The 19,965-nt window shown below is 44.3% G+C and overlaps 2 protein-coding genes across 2 annotated transcripts; both read left to right on the top strand.

The window, feature by feature from the left end:
- Positions 1–4,380: 4,380 nt before the first annotated feature.
- T265_06052 (hypothetical protein) lies at positions 4,381–4,650 on the top strand (the record flags this gene model as incomplete). Its single annotated transcript, XM_009171222.1, has 1 exon — positions 4,381–4,650. The coding sequence occupies one exon, from the start codon at positions 4,381–4,383 to the stop codon at positions 4,648–4,650; it is 270 nt and encodes an 89-aa protein (XP_009169486.1).
- A 3,666-nt stretch (positions 4,651–8,316) lies between these two features.
- On the top strand, positions 8,317–19,416 carry T265_06053 (hypothetical protein; the record flags this gene model as incomplete). The annotated part of the gene is made up of 5 exons (XM_009171223.1): positions 8,317–8,404; positions 12,359–12,423; positions 13,250–13,397; positions 15,115–15,418; positions 19,125–19,416. The coding sequence occupies 5 exons, from the start codon at positions 8,317–8,319 to the stop codon at positions 19,414–19,416; spliced, it is 897 nt and encodes a 298-aa protein (XP_009169487.1).
- Positions 19,417–19,965: the final 549 nt, after the last annotated feature.

Here is a 19,965-nt window from a genome sequence, read left to right on the forward strand (position 1 = left end):
GGTTCACCGGTGTGCATGCTAAGGCGCATATACTAGACACCGGGCGGTAACAAGTTTTGTGATGGACTCTCAAGCAGCATTCGGGCCTCTGTTTGATGTCAGTAACTAAACAGAACGACTGATGCCTTTATGATAACATGGGTCCGGACTATGTGAATTCACTCATTGAAGCCTCTGATGTGTATTGATTCCCTTGCAGAAAAGGCATCGAGGCTTTTTCAGTGACCCTGTGAGTAGTGTGTTGCGTTTAAATAACAACCCATTGCAATATCCAGAATGTCGTATAAACTGAAACATGAGGCGCCTGGGTGCAGCACATTCCGTTGAACCGAGCCATTATGAGCAAAGGATTCATCTGGATTCAGTTGAGTCTCCTGTCACAATCAAATTCGTGTGTATTGCGAGACCCTCCGGAATGAAATCAGGTTCCTGGTGGTCGCTTAAGAGTCTCGCGCCTGTACCCAGAATGACAGCCCCATGAAAAGGCTCCTTACTCTGTTTCGTCGTGACCATTCTCTGGAGGTTTCTTTTGGTGTGAACGCAAGCCAAAGTCAGTGCTACAGTGTGATGGACCCTGAAAAACTGGTCAAACGGACACTGATTTACGATTTTGTGGTACCCCTCACTAGCCTACCGATCTAGCTAGACATTTCGACCTGCAACCGCTTTTGCTTCAAGGGTGAAAACTTATCGCTCGTGAAGTTTCCGTATGACTGACCTGCACTTTTGATTTATCAGATGTCCCTCTTCTTAGGTACTTCAGATTCAGAGCACACATTTATGAGATTGGATGAATTTCTATTAACCTCACCGTTGTTCAGTCTTTCGAAGGAGAGGTATTAGGACAGCCAACTGCGAATGTAAGTACACTACACAACGGCCAATGGAATAACTGTTTTCGACGAAACAGACTTAACTGGTTGTTCTTTAATTGTCCTTTTTAGTATCTTTTTGTGGCCCCTCTAGAACTTTCCACGGGAGCTTTATAAACAGCCTGTTTTTGGCTGCACATGACAAGCCTGTATGCGTCAGTGTTCACTAGGTCAGCTCTCTGGTTTGCCCAAGCGCATCAGGCTATCAAGCGGCTGTCCAGACTCGGATTCGCGGTATTAAGAAGGCATTGGGAAAACTGTGGTTCATAAGATATTCACATCAGTGTTGTTCAAACAGCCCTTAGCTTATCAAGACACAATTATTCCTAGTGCTTTAGGCAGAAAGAGGACGCAATACCTTCGAGCCTTACCCAGTAGAGCTGATGAACAGTGCATATCCTCATCGGTACCGAGACTGGAATCCCGTTATTCCGGCATCTGAGATGAGCTATCAATTATCCCGGGGTAAACAGGTTTTGACTAAGTTAGATCAGGGCCACAAAACACCTATCAGACTGTCCCCGATCTGTTGATTGGAAACAATTTAAGAAAATGTGATTTGGGCACAAATTCAGCGAATCCCGCAACCGCCTGGGGCAGGGCGCCCGTGGCTTTCCTCGCCGGAAAGTCCTGACAAACACAGAACATAAACTACTGTATTTCCGAAATGTGTTTGCCCTCAACCCGGGGCATTCCAGCGTTTTATTCACAAAACTATATACGAGGTAGTGCTAACAACTACCTTGGCACTGAATTCATACATTATCTTCGATCATTTTTCAGTCATGTGTGCATCACACGATTTGTAGAATTCCGCTTGGGAGCAGCACGATTCAAATCCGTTGGGTCGATAACGGATAAAACTGGCTCATACCTGTATGAACGACACCTAAGTGAGCCGCCACTGCTGTGCATAGGTGTCAAAACTGAATGCGAGGAGTTCCTTTGGCAAACATGAAGCTCATACATAAGACTGTTCTTGGAATGTGGATTTTGTGCGAGAGCAAAACACGTCAGAACGAATTGAGGAATGTCGGTACATCAAACGAAGTTTGGTAAAACTATCAAGGCCGCAAAGTGGGAACAAATCAAATCAAATTCACGGGGAACTGCCACTTTTCCTTGCTACTCAAGCGGCCGGAAGATGACGAACTAAGTTATACAGCCCACTTGACCCAACACATAGTGAAAACCTTCTTGGCTGACTTGCGTATCACCTCAGGACTGCCAGGTGTCATAAACCAGTTTCGAAATATGGGAGAAGCGGAGTTGGATGGCTTGCCAGCAGAATTGTTCATACTGTGGGAACAGATACTATCGAACGAAATTCATCTGATATGCAGAATTTGGGGTGTAGAAGGCTCTCCAAAAGACTTGAAGAATGTAACAATAAATGGATAAGAAAGCAACAGATGATGAGCAACTAACACGAAATCAGTCTCCTGCTTAACAGTGACATTTTAGAGGGCAATCTTAGTGAAGAATAGTGTGGATTTCAAGGGGTCCGATGACGATGACAAATTCAAGAGAAATTCATGATAGATGTTCCGAACGGAATCAATTACCGTAGGGACGAGGTTCAACAAAGCCTTTTACTAAGTCATCGGAGAAGTACTGTGGATCGTCCTAGCTGTCCAGATGGATCTGTCACCCTCATCAAAGCCATTCACATCGGGTTGGAAGTCCGGGCATGGGTATGCGGAACTATTTGGAACCACCCCTTATTCGACACCGAACTGAGGTAGGGCGGTGTTTTTGGCCCAGTCGTTTTCAAGATAAACCATCTGCTCAGACGTTTATACTTTCATGTTGAGAGCTGTTCCTGTACAAAACACAGTTCTGCAAGTTCATTGTCCGGCTGCTGTTGCTGTTTGAAGAAGACTGTGCCTTATGCACTACTCATAAGGTTGCCCAAAACCCCTTGACGACTCCTCAGCAAACTTATGAGTAGTGCATTACAAAAATACATATAGGTATCGCGATATCTCGAATATCGTAGCGACTGAAACATGAGGTGGCCTGGTGCAGCACATTCAGTTGCCTGGAAACATCAAAACCGAGAGATTCAGCGGGGTTCCGGGCGAGTCTCTCGCAAAACCAAATTTGTTTGTAAATGAGTGTAGTTCGCTAAAGACTGTGCCTTACTTCCGCACTCCCAAATGGAATCACATTACCTGATTGTGGCGTTCGGGTCACCGGCGCCTCGCTCCAGAGAATCGCGTCGGGATCAACCATCATTTGTGCAAAGACACCAAGATCGCAGCGCACCGTGTCGTCTTCACTACCAGAAAGACCTGGACGTTATACGGACGGCATGCCTGGGTTCTCGACCTATTTCACGTGCCATGCCTGCGTAAAAGCTTCGGATCACACTAAAGAACCGAACCCCCCGAAACCAATGTGTGCCGACAAAAAACACTGTTGGAGTTGAATGTAGTGAAACCAGCTCCGTTAATTATTCATTTGAAATGAATGGAGAACCGAGTCCGAAATTTGAGAGAGACGAACTTCCGCTACTTAGACACTGTGGGTCTTGGTAGATCCTGGCAGACCAAAGAGCAACATGGAAAATGGCGGTCCCCTCAGGCGTGGGACACTTTGACACACCGCGCTTTGCAATATTGGAAAAGAACTGAGCTCACCCCCCCAACGTAGTCCGAACCATGCAGCTGTCCATCTCTTGGCAGATCTCTTGGGTCACTCGCCTACTCACTAACCAACCTGACAGGTGCGACCCAGAACCCACGTAGGTTTTTTTCACAAACCGCGAGTTTCATGGGGTGCCTACAGACACACATATTCCGGTTGCACTCACACACCTCATATGCAGAGGGGTGTGGTATTAAGTTGAAAACTAAAGGGATTGACAAATAATTCCAACACCTCGGTAATAAAAAGGTAGTTGGTGCCGGTTTCATTGCTATACTATCATTTTTAGGTTGACGGCTGGTTTGCGACAGGTCTGCACACGATCACGCACAGATTTCATCTCTTCAAGTGTACCATGGGCTTCCGCGTATTGCGATCCGCGGCTTTCTATTGTACACAGGCATGCTTTGAGAAACTGTACACTTGCAAACTGACTTCCTACTGATTGACGTCGGTGTGGGCTGTTTGTGAATCCTATGAGTCCTGTCCCTGGGAATACCTGCTCAATAATCAACAATGAAACCTGTGATATCGTGTGGTAACCCAAAGCGATGCGTCGATTCACGTGGTCTGAATCACCCTCCACTCCTCGGGCTGCTCGTAGTTATGCGTATCTTACTTTAACTTGCATGAACTTTCACAAATCGCGCTCATTGCCTATTGTCGTCCTCATGGGTTTCATGAAAATTCAGGATAGCTCCAACTTATCACGGTTCTTCGACAGTCTTTTCTCTCTGTTCTATCTACTTTGAAAGAAGTGAATTGAAACGTGTGGCTAAGTTCATTGATCGTTTGTAGCAGTTTACCAGCCATTGGTGCGTTTCAAACGCTAGCACACACTAGTGCTTATTCGTTCTGAATGCAAGACAAAAACGTAGATCAGAAAACATTGTGGTTCTACTTACAACCTGGGGCATGCGAGTTTGTACATTTAACCAGGGTTGCCGCCTTGAACGTGACAGTTCAACAGAGAGAAAGAGCGGCGCAGAATTTGCCGTTGCAAGTCAGCTTCGACAGAATCGATCAATCATCCGTGCCTTCATCTAGCCTTGACGCTGGTTTTACACAATACGCTGACTTAGAGGAAATTTGGAATGCTTCGGCGCAGAGTACCCTGCCCAAGGCGTGAAAAAGCTAGAAATAGCTTAGAAAGCCTTAAACCACGGAAAGCAAGCACCTGCCGCATGAGTTGAGTTTGTTTTTCGTTTTTGAGGCCGGCGAATAGATAACGAGTTTGTGGGGGAAAATATGCCTTTTGTGAACATCGCGTGGACAAACACCCTTGAATAGTCGTACACTGTGTGCCGGACAATGCCAAAAGCTTCCCATCCGGACCGGTTTTGGGATGGTGCGCAGCTAATCGATTGTCGCAAAGCAACACAGAAAGGTAAGCGCTGATTATCACCGGACTGGGTGAAATGCACAGGACACCTAAAGCGAAACACACTACAGTTTGGGAGCCTCTTCGAAGCTTGGTTCGGGCGTCAGCCTATCATACTTTTTCCTTTCAGATCGATGAGTCGCTTGATGGGAACTGGAGAATAGTGCCTACCCGACGAGGCCTAGATTGGTCGAAACCGAGCGTGGGATTCATCATTGCGCTATATCTAGAAAACGTATTGAAATATCCCGAATATTCCACCTACTGTAATACAAGATGGCCTTTGTGCAGCTGATCAAGTTGATGACCATCAGGGATTCAGCTGAGTCTCCAGTGAGAACCAACTGATGTACAAATTTCATGAATTTCGTACACTTTGAATTCAAACAAAAAATGAGGCTGATTGAACGGACACTCGTGGACTGCGTTTAATCAATCTCGAGGAAGCCGGTCCAGGGCCACCGAAGAGCAATCTTCGAGTGAGATCACTTCATGTCATTGCACAACCTTCTAAATCGATACAGCGATCCTTTAAATCGTCCGCTGTTTATATTCAGGCAGCTGGATATCGCCGGCAGACAAATCGATGGCGGGGAAGCTTCGAGACGAGACTGAATGTAGGTAACATACTTGGTGTTAAAAAACCGACAGATCCCTGCGTGAGAGCAATGAAAGTTCAGGAACTTCAGTTCTCCAATAGTTCATACGTCCTCGTCGAACAACGGTTATTCGGAACGCTTTATCGTGGTCTGCGGTAGATTTCAATCAAATCCGATCCATTTAACCAATAAAAATGATCCATACTTGTTTCGTCGATTCAAGGGCGACAACGGCACAAGACAAGCCCATCTAGGCCACCAAGCGCGGGTGAACTGAAATCCAGCTACATCTGATGTAGTTCGACCTCTCTGACCCATTCCACATGACTTGTAGGTTATACAGTCGCCGTTATTGCCATTAGACCCGTTCTTCTGACGTTTGGTTTGGTTGTGCGCAGATTGGAACGCTCTGACGAATCCGGCTCCGCCGGCGACGATTAGCGAAAAGATCAACAGCCATTTGCACACCCTGAGCTACCAAGATTTCGATTGATTGCGCAATAAGTGTTATAGCTTCCTTAAAGGGTAGTTTTTTCGTATTCTCCACCATACTTGGAAACACGATATGGAACTCTAATCAGGAATATCCGCAGACTACTGGAATACTCTTCAATGGAACTTTTGTCCTGTAACTGAAGGCAGTCCATGCGGAAAGTACTGCAGATATGTTTCGTCCTTATTCGGAATCGTCAGCGGTGCGCATCTCACGAAATTCCAGGAAGTCACAAATCCTTAGGAGCACTAAGAAACACGGTTTTTGTGTCACTGGCCTCACAAGAATTTTTCAAAACTTCGAGATTCTGATGACTCTGCAAAAATCAGTCTGAAATTGTGAAAAGTGCCAAAGTACGCGCAGCGTGTGACACAAATGGCGTCCCTTTGGATTTTCAAAAGGAGCATTTCTAAGATAAACGTGCGCAAGTAGTTCCCTATTATCGGTGTGACGATCAGGACTGAATTACACGGATGTCGGTCAGCAGTAAAGTCACACTCCAAAAGGATTCTGCTGTTCACTGGGCCGCTGGGTGACAAAGCTGTTAAAACAAGGGGGCATCGGCAGTGATTTTCAGTCTTGTTGAGAACTTGCTTCTCACCCTTTCGCTTCATAGTGGTGTCCTCTTTTCGAGTGAAACTTGTTGAAGGTTTACCGACTCATCGACACGACTAGATCAAACATGTTTTGTCCGTGCCATCGATTGTTTTGGAGGTGTGGCGTTCTCTCGCCCATTTTTTGACCTCGCACTGATGATGTCACCTCGACTGGTGTTGAAACTGGTGTTGTTGTTCAACTGCCAAACTCGGCGAACAGACCGTCCATTGAGATACTCCAGTCGATGTTCTCCGAGCCGCTTTAGTGAACACACTGCTTACTTTTTTGGTGGGTTAGCTAGCACATCTTTGTCAAGATCATAGATGGAGAAGGGAAACCAATATTCCTTCAACGATGGGTGACAGGTGTTGCAAACGAATTCGAAAAACCTTTCGAAAACTCAAAAGTTCTCTGGATGAAGAGGGAATGTGTGGGCTTCCCAGGATTTTCCTAGAACACTTGGAAAAGGAGATTGGTTGAGCCAATGACACGGTAAAATATCGACCCAGTTTATATAAAAACGGGAGAATCGTGAATTTTTGTCACCTGTTTTTTTGCCTTATTGATTATCATTTTGTCGGTTCAGCGAATTTCTTCCTTCCCCGAGGCCAGTGCATGTTTAAGCTTTACACAACCGAGAGGAATTCTCTTTTCAGAGTTATTAATTCAGCGACTAATTAATTTAGAACTAATGGATCGAATTTAACCGGTTGTTTTTTCTCTGAAGTCGAGTTCGTTGGGAAATATCATCAAGTTAAAGGACATCCCCATATTGAGGATCATCAGTCAATTTTTGGTTATTTTCCAATTGAAATTTTGTCTAATCGGTAAAATCAATCCACGTTGGAAAGTCAAAAAGCACTGTAAAGCTGTTTTATCCTTAAGTAGGGATTATCACCAGTGCACATCTCGCTAAAATCCAGTGAGAACCCACAAGCTCTCGGCTAGTAGGTTGAACACTTAGATATTCGTCTACCAGCGGCATTGATTCCGGAACAAATTTGGCGAACACATTCAATGTAGAATGATATTTTCATTCGTGATACTCAAGACTTATTCCCTCCAGAACGGAACGTCGAAAAATTTTCAGCAACGTTATAAGTAGTGCATTACGAATAGGTCTATGGTAGCTATAGTTCTAGATTGGAAACTAGGCAAACTCCAACAGATTTTCACGAGGGTATCTAGTTCTCCCTGTAGGGAGTCAACGCAAACATGCATCACGTTCTACGTTTAATAAGGCTATTTTCATAAGAGAAACTACTCACAAGGTTGCTGAAAATCCGTCGACAGCCCACGGCCGGTTTCGCCCTTCTTCGGGCTCATCAGGTAGGTGCAGTCCCCGAGTTTCCGTCGACCTTACGATCTACTTGAACCCACATGGGACTGTTCCCGAGGAATACACTCATTTGCAAATCTACTCGGTTTTCACGAGGGACTCAACTGAAGACGCAACTGCGATATCTCGAATATCGTGTCAACTGAAACATGAGGCGACCATAGCAGAACTGCTTCGGAATAATCCAAACACTACAGGAATCACGGAACCCGGAAGTCTATGCAGGCTGTTGGACTTATGCATAGATACACACTTTGCTTTGATGGAAAAACATATCAACAGGTGAAAGGGACTGTAATGGGATCTCCAATAGCATGATTTAAGGCTGAGGTGATAATGCAAATGTTAGATCGCGAGGTACTACCAGATACGACCGATCCAAAGCTATGGACAACTTTGTTATCATGAAACAAGGTCCAGTTCACAATGCGAATGAACTGCTCGACACAACGTTAACTTGGATGATAGATGAAGGTAATTGAAGAAGGGTGAGTAACTCAAGAGTGACAGTGACAAACAAGAATGGGGGACGTCCACAGACAACCAGAAATTGAGTTTGCTCTATAGTCAGTAAAATGATCGCCGGTTTTTTGTTCTACCAGTAGCGGTAATGCACTTCTGCTTTAGTTTCGAGTGTGAGTAACGTATTGGGGAGGTCGAAGGACAGATGACACTACACAATCCCTTTGTTCACCGACTCAAACGGGGGATTATAATGCACAATAGTTTGATTACGGGAGTTCAAAGTCGATATTTTGGACCTTTTTTCGAAAAAAGGAATAAGTTACCTCATGACGGACTCAGTAAAGCTATTCAAGGTCACAGCAAGTAAGGATGTAGGTTACCCCAACTCGATTAAAAATAATCTTTCAGTTGTAGTACGTTTTCGGTGCCTAGCTGTCAGCCCAGCTGAAATAAGCACGAGTGATGAGATACTGCTAGGATTCCAAAATCTAGACTGGAGCAGTCGAGATACCCGGGGGATTGGGTTCGAACCACGAACCCTTCTGCCAGTGATTAACCAATGAGCTAGCTGCAGCTCAAATAATTCAACCAAATTGACTGACGGAATTCACCCTCACGCCTTTTTTGGACTGAATTCTTGAGCTCCTTGAAAGTAAACGTAGAAAGAAACGATGATGAAAAAACTGCGACTCCAAACAAAACTCACAACGAGAAAAATGGTTTTGACAAAATCTTAAAGCGATACCATGTCGAGGTCCAATATTGCTCATCAAATAATACTGAAATCTGAAACAAGACGGTTTGGAGGAGACGGCAGTTTTTGAATGCTTCACAGGTGATTTCAGCCAGGAAACGGAATCTCGCTGCTTGAGCTGTCGCAAAGCTGATTGACTGAAACAGTTGTGAGAATCATTGACGCCAGATAACGTGTACGTGATTGACGTCACTTGTTTTTTGTGTCAAGTCTGCGTAATTTGGTACTCTTTCCTAGTGAAAAATCTAACAGTAGAAGCCAGTGGTAGTTAAACAGAGGCCTCAGCGTCACACAACCCTGTACGGTGAGCATGAGCGACGAAAAATAAACTGATCCACACACCAGTTTGTTTTCAACAGGATAGAGCTGAATTCCCGCCTGTTGTTCCTACCGATGTAACGAGTTTATTCTAGTTCGGTGTTCAAGTAGAACATGAAGTGGACAGAACCTCCAAGAAGGGTGAAACTGGTCGTGGGCTGTCGTAGAATTTCCAGCAAACTTGTGAGTAATGTGTTCCGTCTGGACAATATCCTGTGATATCACAAATGTCGTGTCAACTGAAACATGAGACGGCTATTGTGAAGCACCTTTGTTGGAAAGCTAGCATAAACGAGGGATTCATTCGGGTCTCCTGTTAAAATCAAATTGGTGTGCAAATTTTGCGTATTTCGTGAATATACTTCAATTTGGGTCCAAATAGGACACGAGGCTGACAAAAACTCCAGAACTGCGTCTACCAACGGAGGAAAAACCAGTTTTGCTCTATCGAAGAGATTTCAGTGACTTTAAGAGTAGTATACCTTTGTGATCACAATAAGCTTACTATTTTTACTCATGCGTGTTACTTCTGGTTACAATCAGGAGAGGCAAGTAACTGTGAATTGCCTCGGGAAAGCTGAATTTCTAAGAAGAGTTGGGCAACGGATTGCAGCCCTACCTTTCCTTAAAAACGGTGGTTTTGATTGGTCCTTCTGCAAGACAGTGCGTTTGTCTTGTCATTGATTGAATTCTGAAGGGCCCCTCAAAGAGCACATCTTGTATGAGAGAAATCATTGGTATTTCGATGGTCATTCAAAGTGAACTGCGAGCTTACCTTTTCCGTCAGTTTTTCCTAACCTTTGATCGCGAGGACGAATAACCAAACGGGAAAATCAATGTCGTAATTTCAAATTTCAAATTTCAAGAGTGTGGAGCGAGCCTAGATCTTAAGGACTAGGATAGAGTCGGAGCGTCTACCGCAGGCCTTATTGTAAACGGAGTGCCATTTGACTGTCGTGGCATCTTGGCAAGTGTGTCGGCTTGATGGCCCTGGAGGTTGTGACGTGTGACCGTAGATTCATGCGAACTTATTGTGGGAGCTTGTTTTTCGTTACCTGCACATACTCAGTTCACTGAGCTGGCCATACGTGTCATCCCACATTCCCTGTTGCCACATAAATGAGTTCACGAATAAGGTGGGATGTCTGGTGTTAACTCTGGACGTGCAGTCCACTTAATGAGACTCGTCTAGTACGGAGAACGTAACAGATCGCTTTTGCAGGACAAACACCATCAGGTGTATCACCTACCAAAAACCCAAGCGTGCAATCTGTTGCTTGTCGGTGAGCTGTTAGCATCGTTACCGTCAAATAAATGGTCAGATCCGCAGCGAATTTGGGCTAATCTGGGAAGCCAACACTGCCATACATGTCATTCCCACAGGTGAGTTAAGAGTGTAGACTACAAACATGATAATCGGGCGGCCAAAGCCATCAAACTCACCTGATGAATTCCAATGGATTGTCCTAACAGGGTCGATCTTTTCTGCACACTCAAGCCACCATGCACCGTTAATTAGTCACGGACATATCTCGGCTGATCATTTCGCTCAGTTTCCCGATTACCCATTCGTATGTCGCATTCTCACGCGGGAACCGCACACTAGGCATCGTCGTGTGAGAAACGTTCGTCCGCCCCTCCCCACACTTCATGTTAGTGGGTCTAGCACGCGGATACAAATCAGTCAACCGGGCATGTTGTTACCACTTGTCTTCCAATACCTACTGATGTGAACCATTTGACGCCTCCACGTGTAGTGTAACTTCCGGGAGAATCATCTTTATCGTCGGCAAATAAAAGTACGAAATTTGCCAAATGAGGCTGTTGTCTGGGATAAACCTGCAGTAGCTCACATCAGTCAGTCTTGAAAGATAAGCAGACAAACCACAAAAAAAGTCGCACTTTAATTTGCCTTCAAAAGGGAGAAAATAACGTTCTGAAACGAGGTAGCTCAGTGGTTAAGGCTTGACCAATCTGGTGTGTCAGCTAGACATGTCGAACGATTATTTGTTACCGAAATTTCGAAAGTTTAGGAACGAACATTCTATCCCATTTTTTCGAATTCCGTGAGATATTTCCAACCACGACCAAACAGAATTCCATCAGTTTGCTTTGACCGATAACTAGGTCATGAGTGCACGAGGTGAAAGCAAAACGGGGTTTGAACAGCCCCCCTGAAAATCACTCATGTGGGTTGGTAGTGCTGAGCAGTTCGGTCGATAAAACAATCAAGCACAAAAGTAATCAAACGTCGCTCATATCTCACACATGCGCCTAAGCTGCGAATAATCAGCATGCATTTATGCTTGCTTCTCCAAGTTTCTTCGCATGAGTCATCAAACGGTTCGTGAAAAAAGCACTGTTCGAAGCGTGAGGTGTTCAATACTTTGTCGACGTAGTTGGGTCACTTGAGTTTCGAGTCCGAGTTTCGGGTGCAGGTGAATCAGTGGTAAACTCTGAACACCTTCGCCGTAATTACTGTGCACAAGAAACCATAAACGGAGAGTCATAGGAAAGGGCACTTAAGAAATTCACTTACGTTGTTCGGGGTAAAAACATCACCGACTTTCGTTGTTTTGAAACCATGTGACATCATTAGCGAACTACACCCATTTGGATACTAATTTAATCTTGAGAGGAAACACCTGAAAGCCAGCTGAATCTCTCGTTAATGATGTTGCTAACAACATCATAAAAGTTGATGGGAACTCGGGGACTGCGCCTACCTGGTGAGCCCCGAAAAAGGCGAAACTGGTCGTGGGCTGACAAAGAGTTTTCAGCAACCTTGTGAGTTGTGAATTACGTCATTCATTCTATATATATTTTACCTGAAAATAATTGACCGTCCTTAGTAGTGAAGACTTTATATTTTTCACTTTTGACGGTGTCAGCATATTTGAATCTTTCTGGAATGGTTGCTAGCGTGAAGAGATTCAAAATCCGTAGTGGTGTTATTGTTAGTTAAGTGAAGCCGAGGTGAAAAGCCGAGATGCACTTTACAGCTGTTTTATTTGGAATCATCAGCGATGCGAAACTCACGACAACTCTGTTTTGGAGTTTCCAACCCGGAACCTCTCTGCGAGCGGTTTGAACAATTAACCAGTGGGCTATGCGGACCTGCACACAGGTGTGAGTAGCTCTCACTTAGAAAGGATATCGCGTTACTCATTCTTAAATCACTGAGACCACATCACGTGGTCACATATTGACTGGCTCCTCGAGTGACGACTTCTCAGATGGAAGTCCCTTCATTTGAGCTAGTATTACCTTGACTGTTGAGGTCAGGGAAGTTTCAACCGAGGAAAGTTCAGCAACACCATGATCGAAATCGTGGACTCTGTCAGTGGCTGAAATGTAGTGTGGGTGTTATTTAGACAGCACGAGGCGTCGAGGCGTTGGGAAAATCAGCCACTTCTCTCAAGCGTGTTGCTCACTCAGACGTGAAAATTCAGAGGCGTTCAGCGTGCTCTGGAAGAGCACTGGTAACACGATTGCCTCACGTGTCAGATGTCAGATGTCAGACCCCGACGAGGCTGATGGGCCTTAATCAGATTGAAGCTTGGGTGCTTTGGGGTGGACTCACCAGTATGATTGAATCAGAACAGAAGAAGCACTGTTCAAACGAAGGTGATGTCTTTGGTCAACTAAATTGTTGAAATAGTTCTGTTGCCCCCTCGCCAACAGTAGGGTAGGAGGTTATGAATGTCAGTAAGACTCGCATGCCATTTGCGCTCTCAGAAATAATCTTAATGGGATTATCTTTGTAATGCACTACTCATAAGGTTGCTGAAAATCCGTCGACAGCCCACGACCGGTTTCGCCATTCTTCGGCCTCATCAGGTAGGTGCAGTCCCCGAGTTTCCGTCAACCTTATGTTCTACTTGTTCTACTGCGCCTATCTGATGAGCCCCAAGAATTGCGAAACCGGCCGTGGGCTGTCGAAGAGTTTTCAGCAACCCTATGTGTAGTACATTACGAAGATATAAATGTATCGCGATATCTCGCATATCGTAGCGACTGGAACATGAGGCGGCCTGTGTGCAGCACATTCAGTTGCCTGAGAACATCATTAACGAGAGATTCAGCTGGGTTTCAGGTGAGTCTCTCGAAAAAATCAAATAGTTTGGAAATGAGTGTATATTCGCTAATTCAGTGGGATTATGTTTTCTAAGCAATTGAACTTCATAAATAGTGTCTGTTGGAAGGCTTGACGCGATGTGCATACCACGGTTAGGTTTAGGGTTTTCCTGAAAAATCGTGTCACTCCTGACGATGACGATCACATCCGAATGAGTGATTCGCTATATCACACGTCAGTTTGAGTTATCGGACGACCCTATTGTTTGTCCTGGTAGCTTCACCCGTTTATACCAGGATGTCAGGTTCGTGCATTCAACTGCGGTTGAACGAACGCGCGGATTAACGTGTAGCTGTGGGTTAATGCCTTTGGCCTGGTTAACTGATCGATAAGGAGATCAGCTGACTCATCGAAAAACAAAACGTTCAGCACGCGTCCTGTATTCGCAAGTGGTTCACATGTCACTTGTGTCCTGCAGCCAACATTTTGTTCGGTCATTCAATTATTCACCTTTAAAGCCATCAATAAAACTACTCGCTCAACTGTTCCACTTTTGAATCATGGTCTCTGGAATACAACACCGGCGATCAATAAGCTATCGATCTCCCATCGCAGCTAACGCGTGCACGACACTTTGTGAATGAGTTGTGACTAGTTTCAGATGAAATCGATCCAGTGCTAGCAGAGAAACATTATTACGTCGTCCGTGAAGTGTGCGCGCGTGCTAAAATCGACCAGATTCACGAGAGACAAATACAGAAACGACAGGACTGCTCAACGCGCAGAACGAAAATTTGGACACGACTTTTAAAGTTGGTCAAAAACACGCAACCAACTTCTGGACAAATAGACGAACTTTCGGAAACGAGTAAACGAAGCAAACAAAATAATTATCTCAGCACTAGGGTAAATTTTGTTATTTTGTGTAAGGTTCAACGTAGTCCAATCGAATAAAGTTTACTTGGATACAGAACAAACAGAGCATGTCCGTTAGGAAAGCGTGAGCTGAACACAGATTGCAGGATAAGCACCCTGGACAATAAATGTTGCTCGGTTAGCTGGAGCTAGTTGTTGCATTTGTAAAATTTTTGTCTACACCACTGTTTCTATCCCGGTGTGCAAATATACTGATGGGTTGATAGCAAAGAAGGAGTAACGAAGCAAGGGATTCAAATTTGGCTCTTATTTGATTTCATCAGCAGTGAGTGGTCGGGTAGGAGTTTGAACACTGGACATCTGACATGCGGAGCGAACGTGTTACCAGCACTCAACACGGCACTCTGGACCTCCGAATTTTCACGTTCGAATAGTTGACAATGCTCAAAGCTGAGCGAAATAACTAGTTTTCCTGGTATCTCGAACGACGACCCAGTAACTGTCCTAATTATCGGGACGAGTCACGCCTATGGGACACGAAACTAGTTACCGTGCTCGCACCAGGTATTTTAAGTGGAAGCTTAGTTAATTAAACAATTATGCCAACATCTGGGAAGTATGTATTGCTACACTTATGGTGAAGATAAAGACCCTCCATCGCCAACTGTAGTAAAGGTATTTTCCTCAGCTTAGTTCTCGGTTCGATCCCTCAATTTAGCGTTCACGTCAAAACAACCACCAAAGGTGCACAAGGTATATTAACTCCCAAAACAAAGTCAAGAACACTTGTACAGCGCATCATATTATATATATGTATATATTTATGGTGGCGACAAACTTCTGGATATTCTGACGCCTTCTGGATGCGGCATCAGCAACCTGCATTCGGCCAATACTGGGCCATGATTGGCTGTTGGGTCGGGACTTTCGACCAATTAGATCTCAGCTTGATGCTGGACCGGCAAGCGTCCCGACTTTTTGCCAATCTTGTGCGCCCGTAGCAGCACCTGACGGCGAGCGGTAAAGCGGGATCCGTATGCGGTTCTAATGCTTCATTGCTTTCGTTCGACTGGTAGCAATGAATAACTCAGTCTTATTAGGATTTGTTTGCAAAAACGATTAGAGCATATACGGGATCCGTATGCGGTTCTAATGCTTCATTGCTTTCGTTCGACTGGTAGCAATGAATAACTCAGTCGTATTAGGATTTATTTATTTGTTTGCAAAAACGATTAGAGCATATAAGTATGAGAGGGTCTAAGTACGTTTGCGGGCGGGAAATTATGAGGCTGCTTCTGAAGAGCAGAAGGTCCAATAACACTTCTCCTGCCAAAGAGGGTATAATTGCAACTTGCGGTTCTTAGCTAGTCCACTCAATGTCCGTCAACTCCAGAATTCTCACATAGTGTATTCTCCTCTGAAATGACCCTTCTTTAGACTGTCCTTCTTAATTATGACGTTGTCAGACGCCGTTTAAGAATTCATCCAAAAACGCATGATTTAAAATGACAGTTCCCTAAACTTTCCAAACGATCACTTTTTTAAATAGATATTTTGGACTCCCTCCTCGCCCAAAAGGATCACAATCACTGCGTGACGAAGTCGGCTTAATAGTGGGTTTTATATTGCCCACATCTAACCATCATTTCTTCACGGTGTGCTGAATAAAATGTTATACAGGTGAAAAATGTCACTTTGGGAGTGGGAACCATCCACAAGCTGTGTGTGACCTTTATCTGAGAAGTCGCCACTCGAGGAGCCAGTCAATACATGTGGCCACGTGATGTGGATCACGTGACTGAAGGACGGATGGCGCCATATCCTGTCCACGTTCTGATCAGCCGCTCGTAGACAAGCTTTCTAGTGTTCTGCTACTAGCCAGGAGGTTGCGATTTCAGCATAGATTGGCATCAATTACGGAACGAAAGGTCGATTGAAATGGTAGAGAAAACCAAAAACCTCGATCATCACGCGCTGGTATAAACTAGTGGTTTGCAGTCGCCCGCTAGCCAAGGCCAGCTTTGAAGCTATGCGCAATTAATCCGACAAGTTCAGCCACTTTATGCAGGGCAGTGTGTGATTTTTCATGCTATCTGATAAACGAACACCAAACCAGACTAAACTATTAAACAGTCAGCTTACCTATAACGAAACGGCATACTGACACCTTCGTCCATACATCTGCCTCGATGTCCCGCTAGGACCATGATCCCGGCGATGGCTATCGGAAGTTGAAGAATCCATAAAGCCCGCTTGTCTCCCTAAGCTACTGGGCACTAGTCTCCAGCCAGCATCGGATACAACGCGCAAGCTCTCATCAACTGACACCCTATGTACACGAGACGTCGCAGCTTCCCCAGTATAATATCAGGAGCAATTTCTGAAATGGGGACACTAAACTGGTCTTCACAACACATGGTCAATTGGATTTGTCTCGACAGTAGAAAATTTGGCTGCCATGCTTATTTTACCACACCATCCTGTGTTTCTGGAGAGATACAAGTACATACATGTTGGGTGTGTACGAAACCGTGGCAAGCAAAATTGTTGTATTGATACACTTGTTTCCATTCGTTGAATGGACACATCTGACTGTGAATTGGGCATGGATTTTGACTTGAAATGACTCACGCGATTTGTATCCACTGCATCGTCGCTGTGTCACAAGGCCATCTAACTTGCATATTCATCCAGGTATAAAACAGAATTACAGTTTAAGAGCACGCTAATGATAAAGAAAAGCGGAAGACTGCCAAAGTAAAGTGCGCATTAGGAGATAGACAGATAGGTAGATAGATAGATAGATAGATAGATAGATAGATAGATAGATAGATAGATAGATAGATAGATAGATAGATAGATAGATAGATAGATAGATAGATAGATAGATAGATAGATAGATAGATAGATAGATAGATAGATAGATAGATAGATAGATAGATAGATAGATAGATAGATAGATAGATAGATAGATAGATAGATAGATAGATAGATAGATAGATAGATAGATAGATAGATAGATAGATAGATAGATAGATAGATAGATAGATAGATAGATAGATAGATAGATAGATAGATAGATAGATAGATAGATAGATAAATAGCTGGTACTTCTGAGTCAATATCACGCTGATGCACGCACTCCTGATCCTCTCCCAGCGTGACCAGTATCGACGGGATGGATGGTAGAGTTCAAGTTGCAGAAAAATTGTGTAAGGTGATGAAACTGTGGTCAAAGTCTGCCTTGTGAGAAAAACTCTAAGTTTCCAGTAGCTGACTGTTGTCTCACGTCAAAGGTTGTAAACGTCTAATCTTTCAAATTGAGTATCAGGTTAAGCACAAGTAGTAGGGTCCGTCAAAGGCTCAGATGCTTGTTAGCGCACATTTTGGTATCAAATAACTACATTTTCAGTTGCACAGCATAAACGGACTCTCGAGTTCCGTCCCACATCTGTGATTACACTTGAGTGGTAAGCGTTAAGAGACATCTGTCTTTACCTTGGCAACAACGGGGTGTCTGTACAGTTCGTTATTCAAGTAGAACGTACGGCTGATCACAAATCGGGGATTGTGCGTACCTTACGGGGGCTTATACGAGGATTGTCCAACTGTCTTTAGTAACCTTACGGGTAGTATTCGTGTCTTTTACTCATTCCTACCGTTACAAAAGGCCAGTTTTCAAAAAAGTTATTTTCATCAAAGTTTATTTACTGAGAGGACAAAATCCCGATTGAAAAGTATCAAATATTCTCATACTACTATCAATCTATACATGCCTCAGAGGAAGAATAGTTTCACAAGATGAGTGAAACTTCCGTTCGGGAATCCGTCACTGGAAGAGCCAATCAGCTAACACATGGGATGTGGATCCCGTGATTGAAGGGCGAGCGGTGCTATATCCTATCTAAATGTAAGGTAATCACACTACCGAGCGGTTACGTTTTCAAACTACTGGCAGGGAGGTCACGGGTTCGAAACATTCTGTTTCATAATTCCACCTTTCGGTCGCGTTCCTCAAGATCCACTTGTAGTCACCAGTCCACCGTAGCAGAATCTCCTTCTTGGGAAGCCTTCTTTTGTGAACTTCAGTCTTCCCCAAAGTTCTACAGAATCGAATGCTTAGTAGATAAAATCTTCACTTGGCCCATTTGGCGATATATCTTGGTTTGATCACAAAACCAAGAAGACGAATCATTGGCACATGAAATTTTGAGGGTCCTGCACAGCACACTCAAACCTGTTCTCAATGGTACCATAGAGTTTAAGAGTGCCAGTATTTCATCTGACTTCTTACAACTGAAACAATCAGTCTCATAGTTCACACTGGCGACTGAACAGTAGTCACAAATACGCCTCCGATAGATCTCTTATCACGTTTTTCATATTTTTGCCAGGCTCTTTACACCCGGATGCCTCAAGCATTAGAATGAAATGTGGCAAGGATATCACTTTTGACAGGGCCTGTTCGTCAACTTCTATGCTAGGGCCGGTCACCGACCATGTGCTCCAGTTTGGATGCCACCAGGTGTTCCAAGATCGCGATGAGTCCCATAGCGTCCTCTTCGTTCCAGTGGGATTCTTTCAATGCAACTGGAGAGTTGAGCTAACCTTCGTCAGTCCTGATCACACACAGTGTATGTATTTTAAAGCAGGATGCTTCATTTTTTATCAGACAATTAGCCCATTCACATGTTCCCTTTCAGTATTCAAATCATTCGTTCTCGACAGCATCTCACCCGCAATTTTGTACAGCTCACTCGCGGTTTTTGTGGATCACAAAAATCTGATTTTATTGCCCCGGACGTTGTGCTAGAATCCCGACCGGCCACCCAAAACTGTTCCCTACTTTTCTTGTGGGAAGCTTTTGTTGAGGTTCCCGATACGGAACTTCGAGTGACGCGTAGGTTGGACAATCCCGAGTATCAAAAGGAAGAGTTGGGTTCGAAATTCTACGGCACTATTTACAAAGGGTTAGTACGGCCCATGGGTAAGTAGCTCAGCAGCGCACATTCACACACACGCACACACATGTCAGTTACACAAGTGTCGGACAGGACGGCCTCTGCGACAAGGTGAGTGGTCGATACGGATAAGCAAAACAACTGGAGTCACAAGTAGGCGCTCAGTATTCGCATAACGGAATTGAATTTTCGAAAGCTACAACGTGTCCCTGATGGACCAAGGCAATCAGGCAACTAAGTTGAGAGTACCAGTCCAAACTTTGGAGCCCTATTTAGGCATCCCAGGGGCTCAGCGATGCTGGGAAATTATTGCATCAGACATTTCCGCCGGAGTTATGATTGCTCCAGTGGGCAATGAAATTTGGTGAGCCGCGAAAATATGAAAGTGCATTTTGGTTTGAACAACAAAATACAACATTTTGGCGCAAAAAAGTTGTACTCCACTCGTGAAGTGTTTGCAGTTAAGAACATTGTGCAGCTAATGGGCTCCTCAGAAGTACATAGGCGGAGCAAGCAAATGAATAGGGGAATTACCATATAGTCATTTTAGATTCAACCGTAGGTGAAGTTGAAAAACGACGTT

Source organism: Opisthorchis viverrini (genome assembly GCF_000715545.1).
Source record: "Opisthorchis viverrini unplaced genomic scaffold opera_v5_123, whole genome shotgun sequence".
Taxonomy (NCBI): domain Eukaryota; kingdom Metazoa; phylum Platyhelminthes; class Trematoda; order Opisthorchiida; family Opisthorchiidae; genus Opisthorchis; species Opisthorchis viverrini.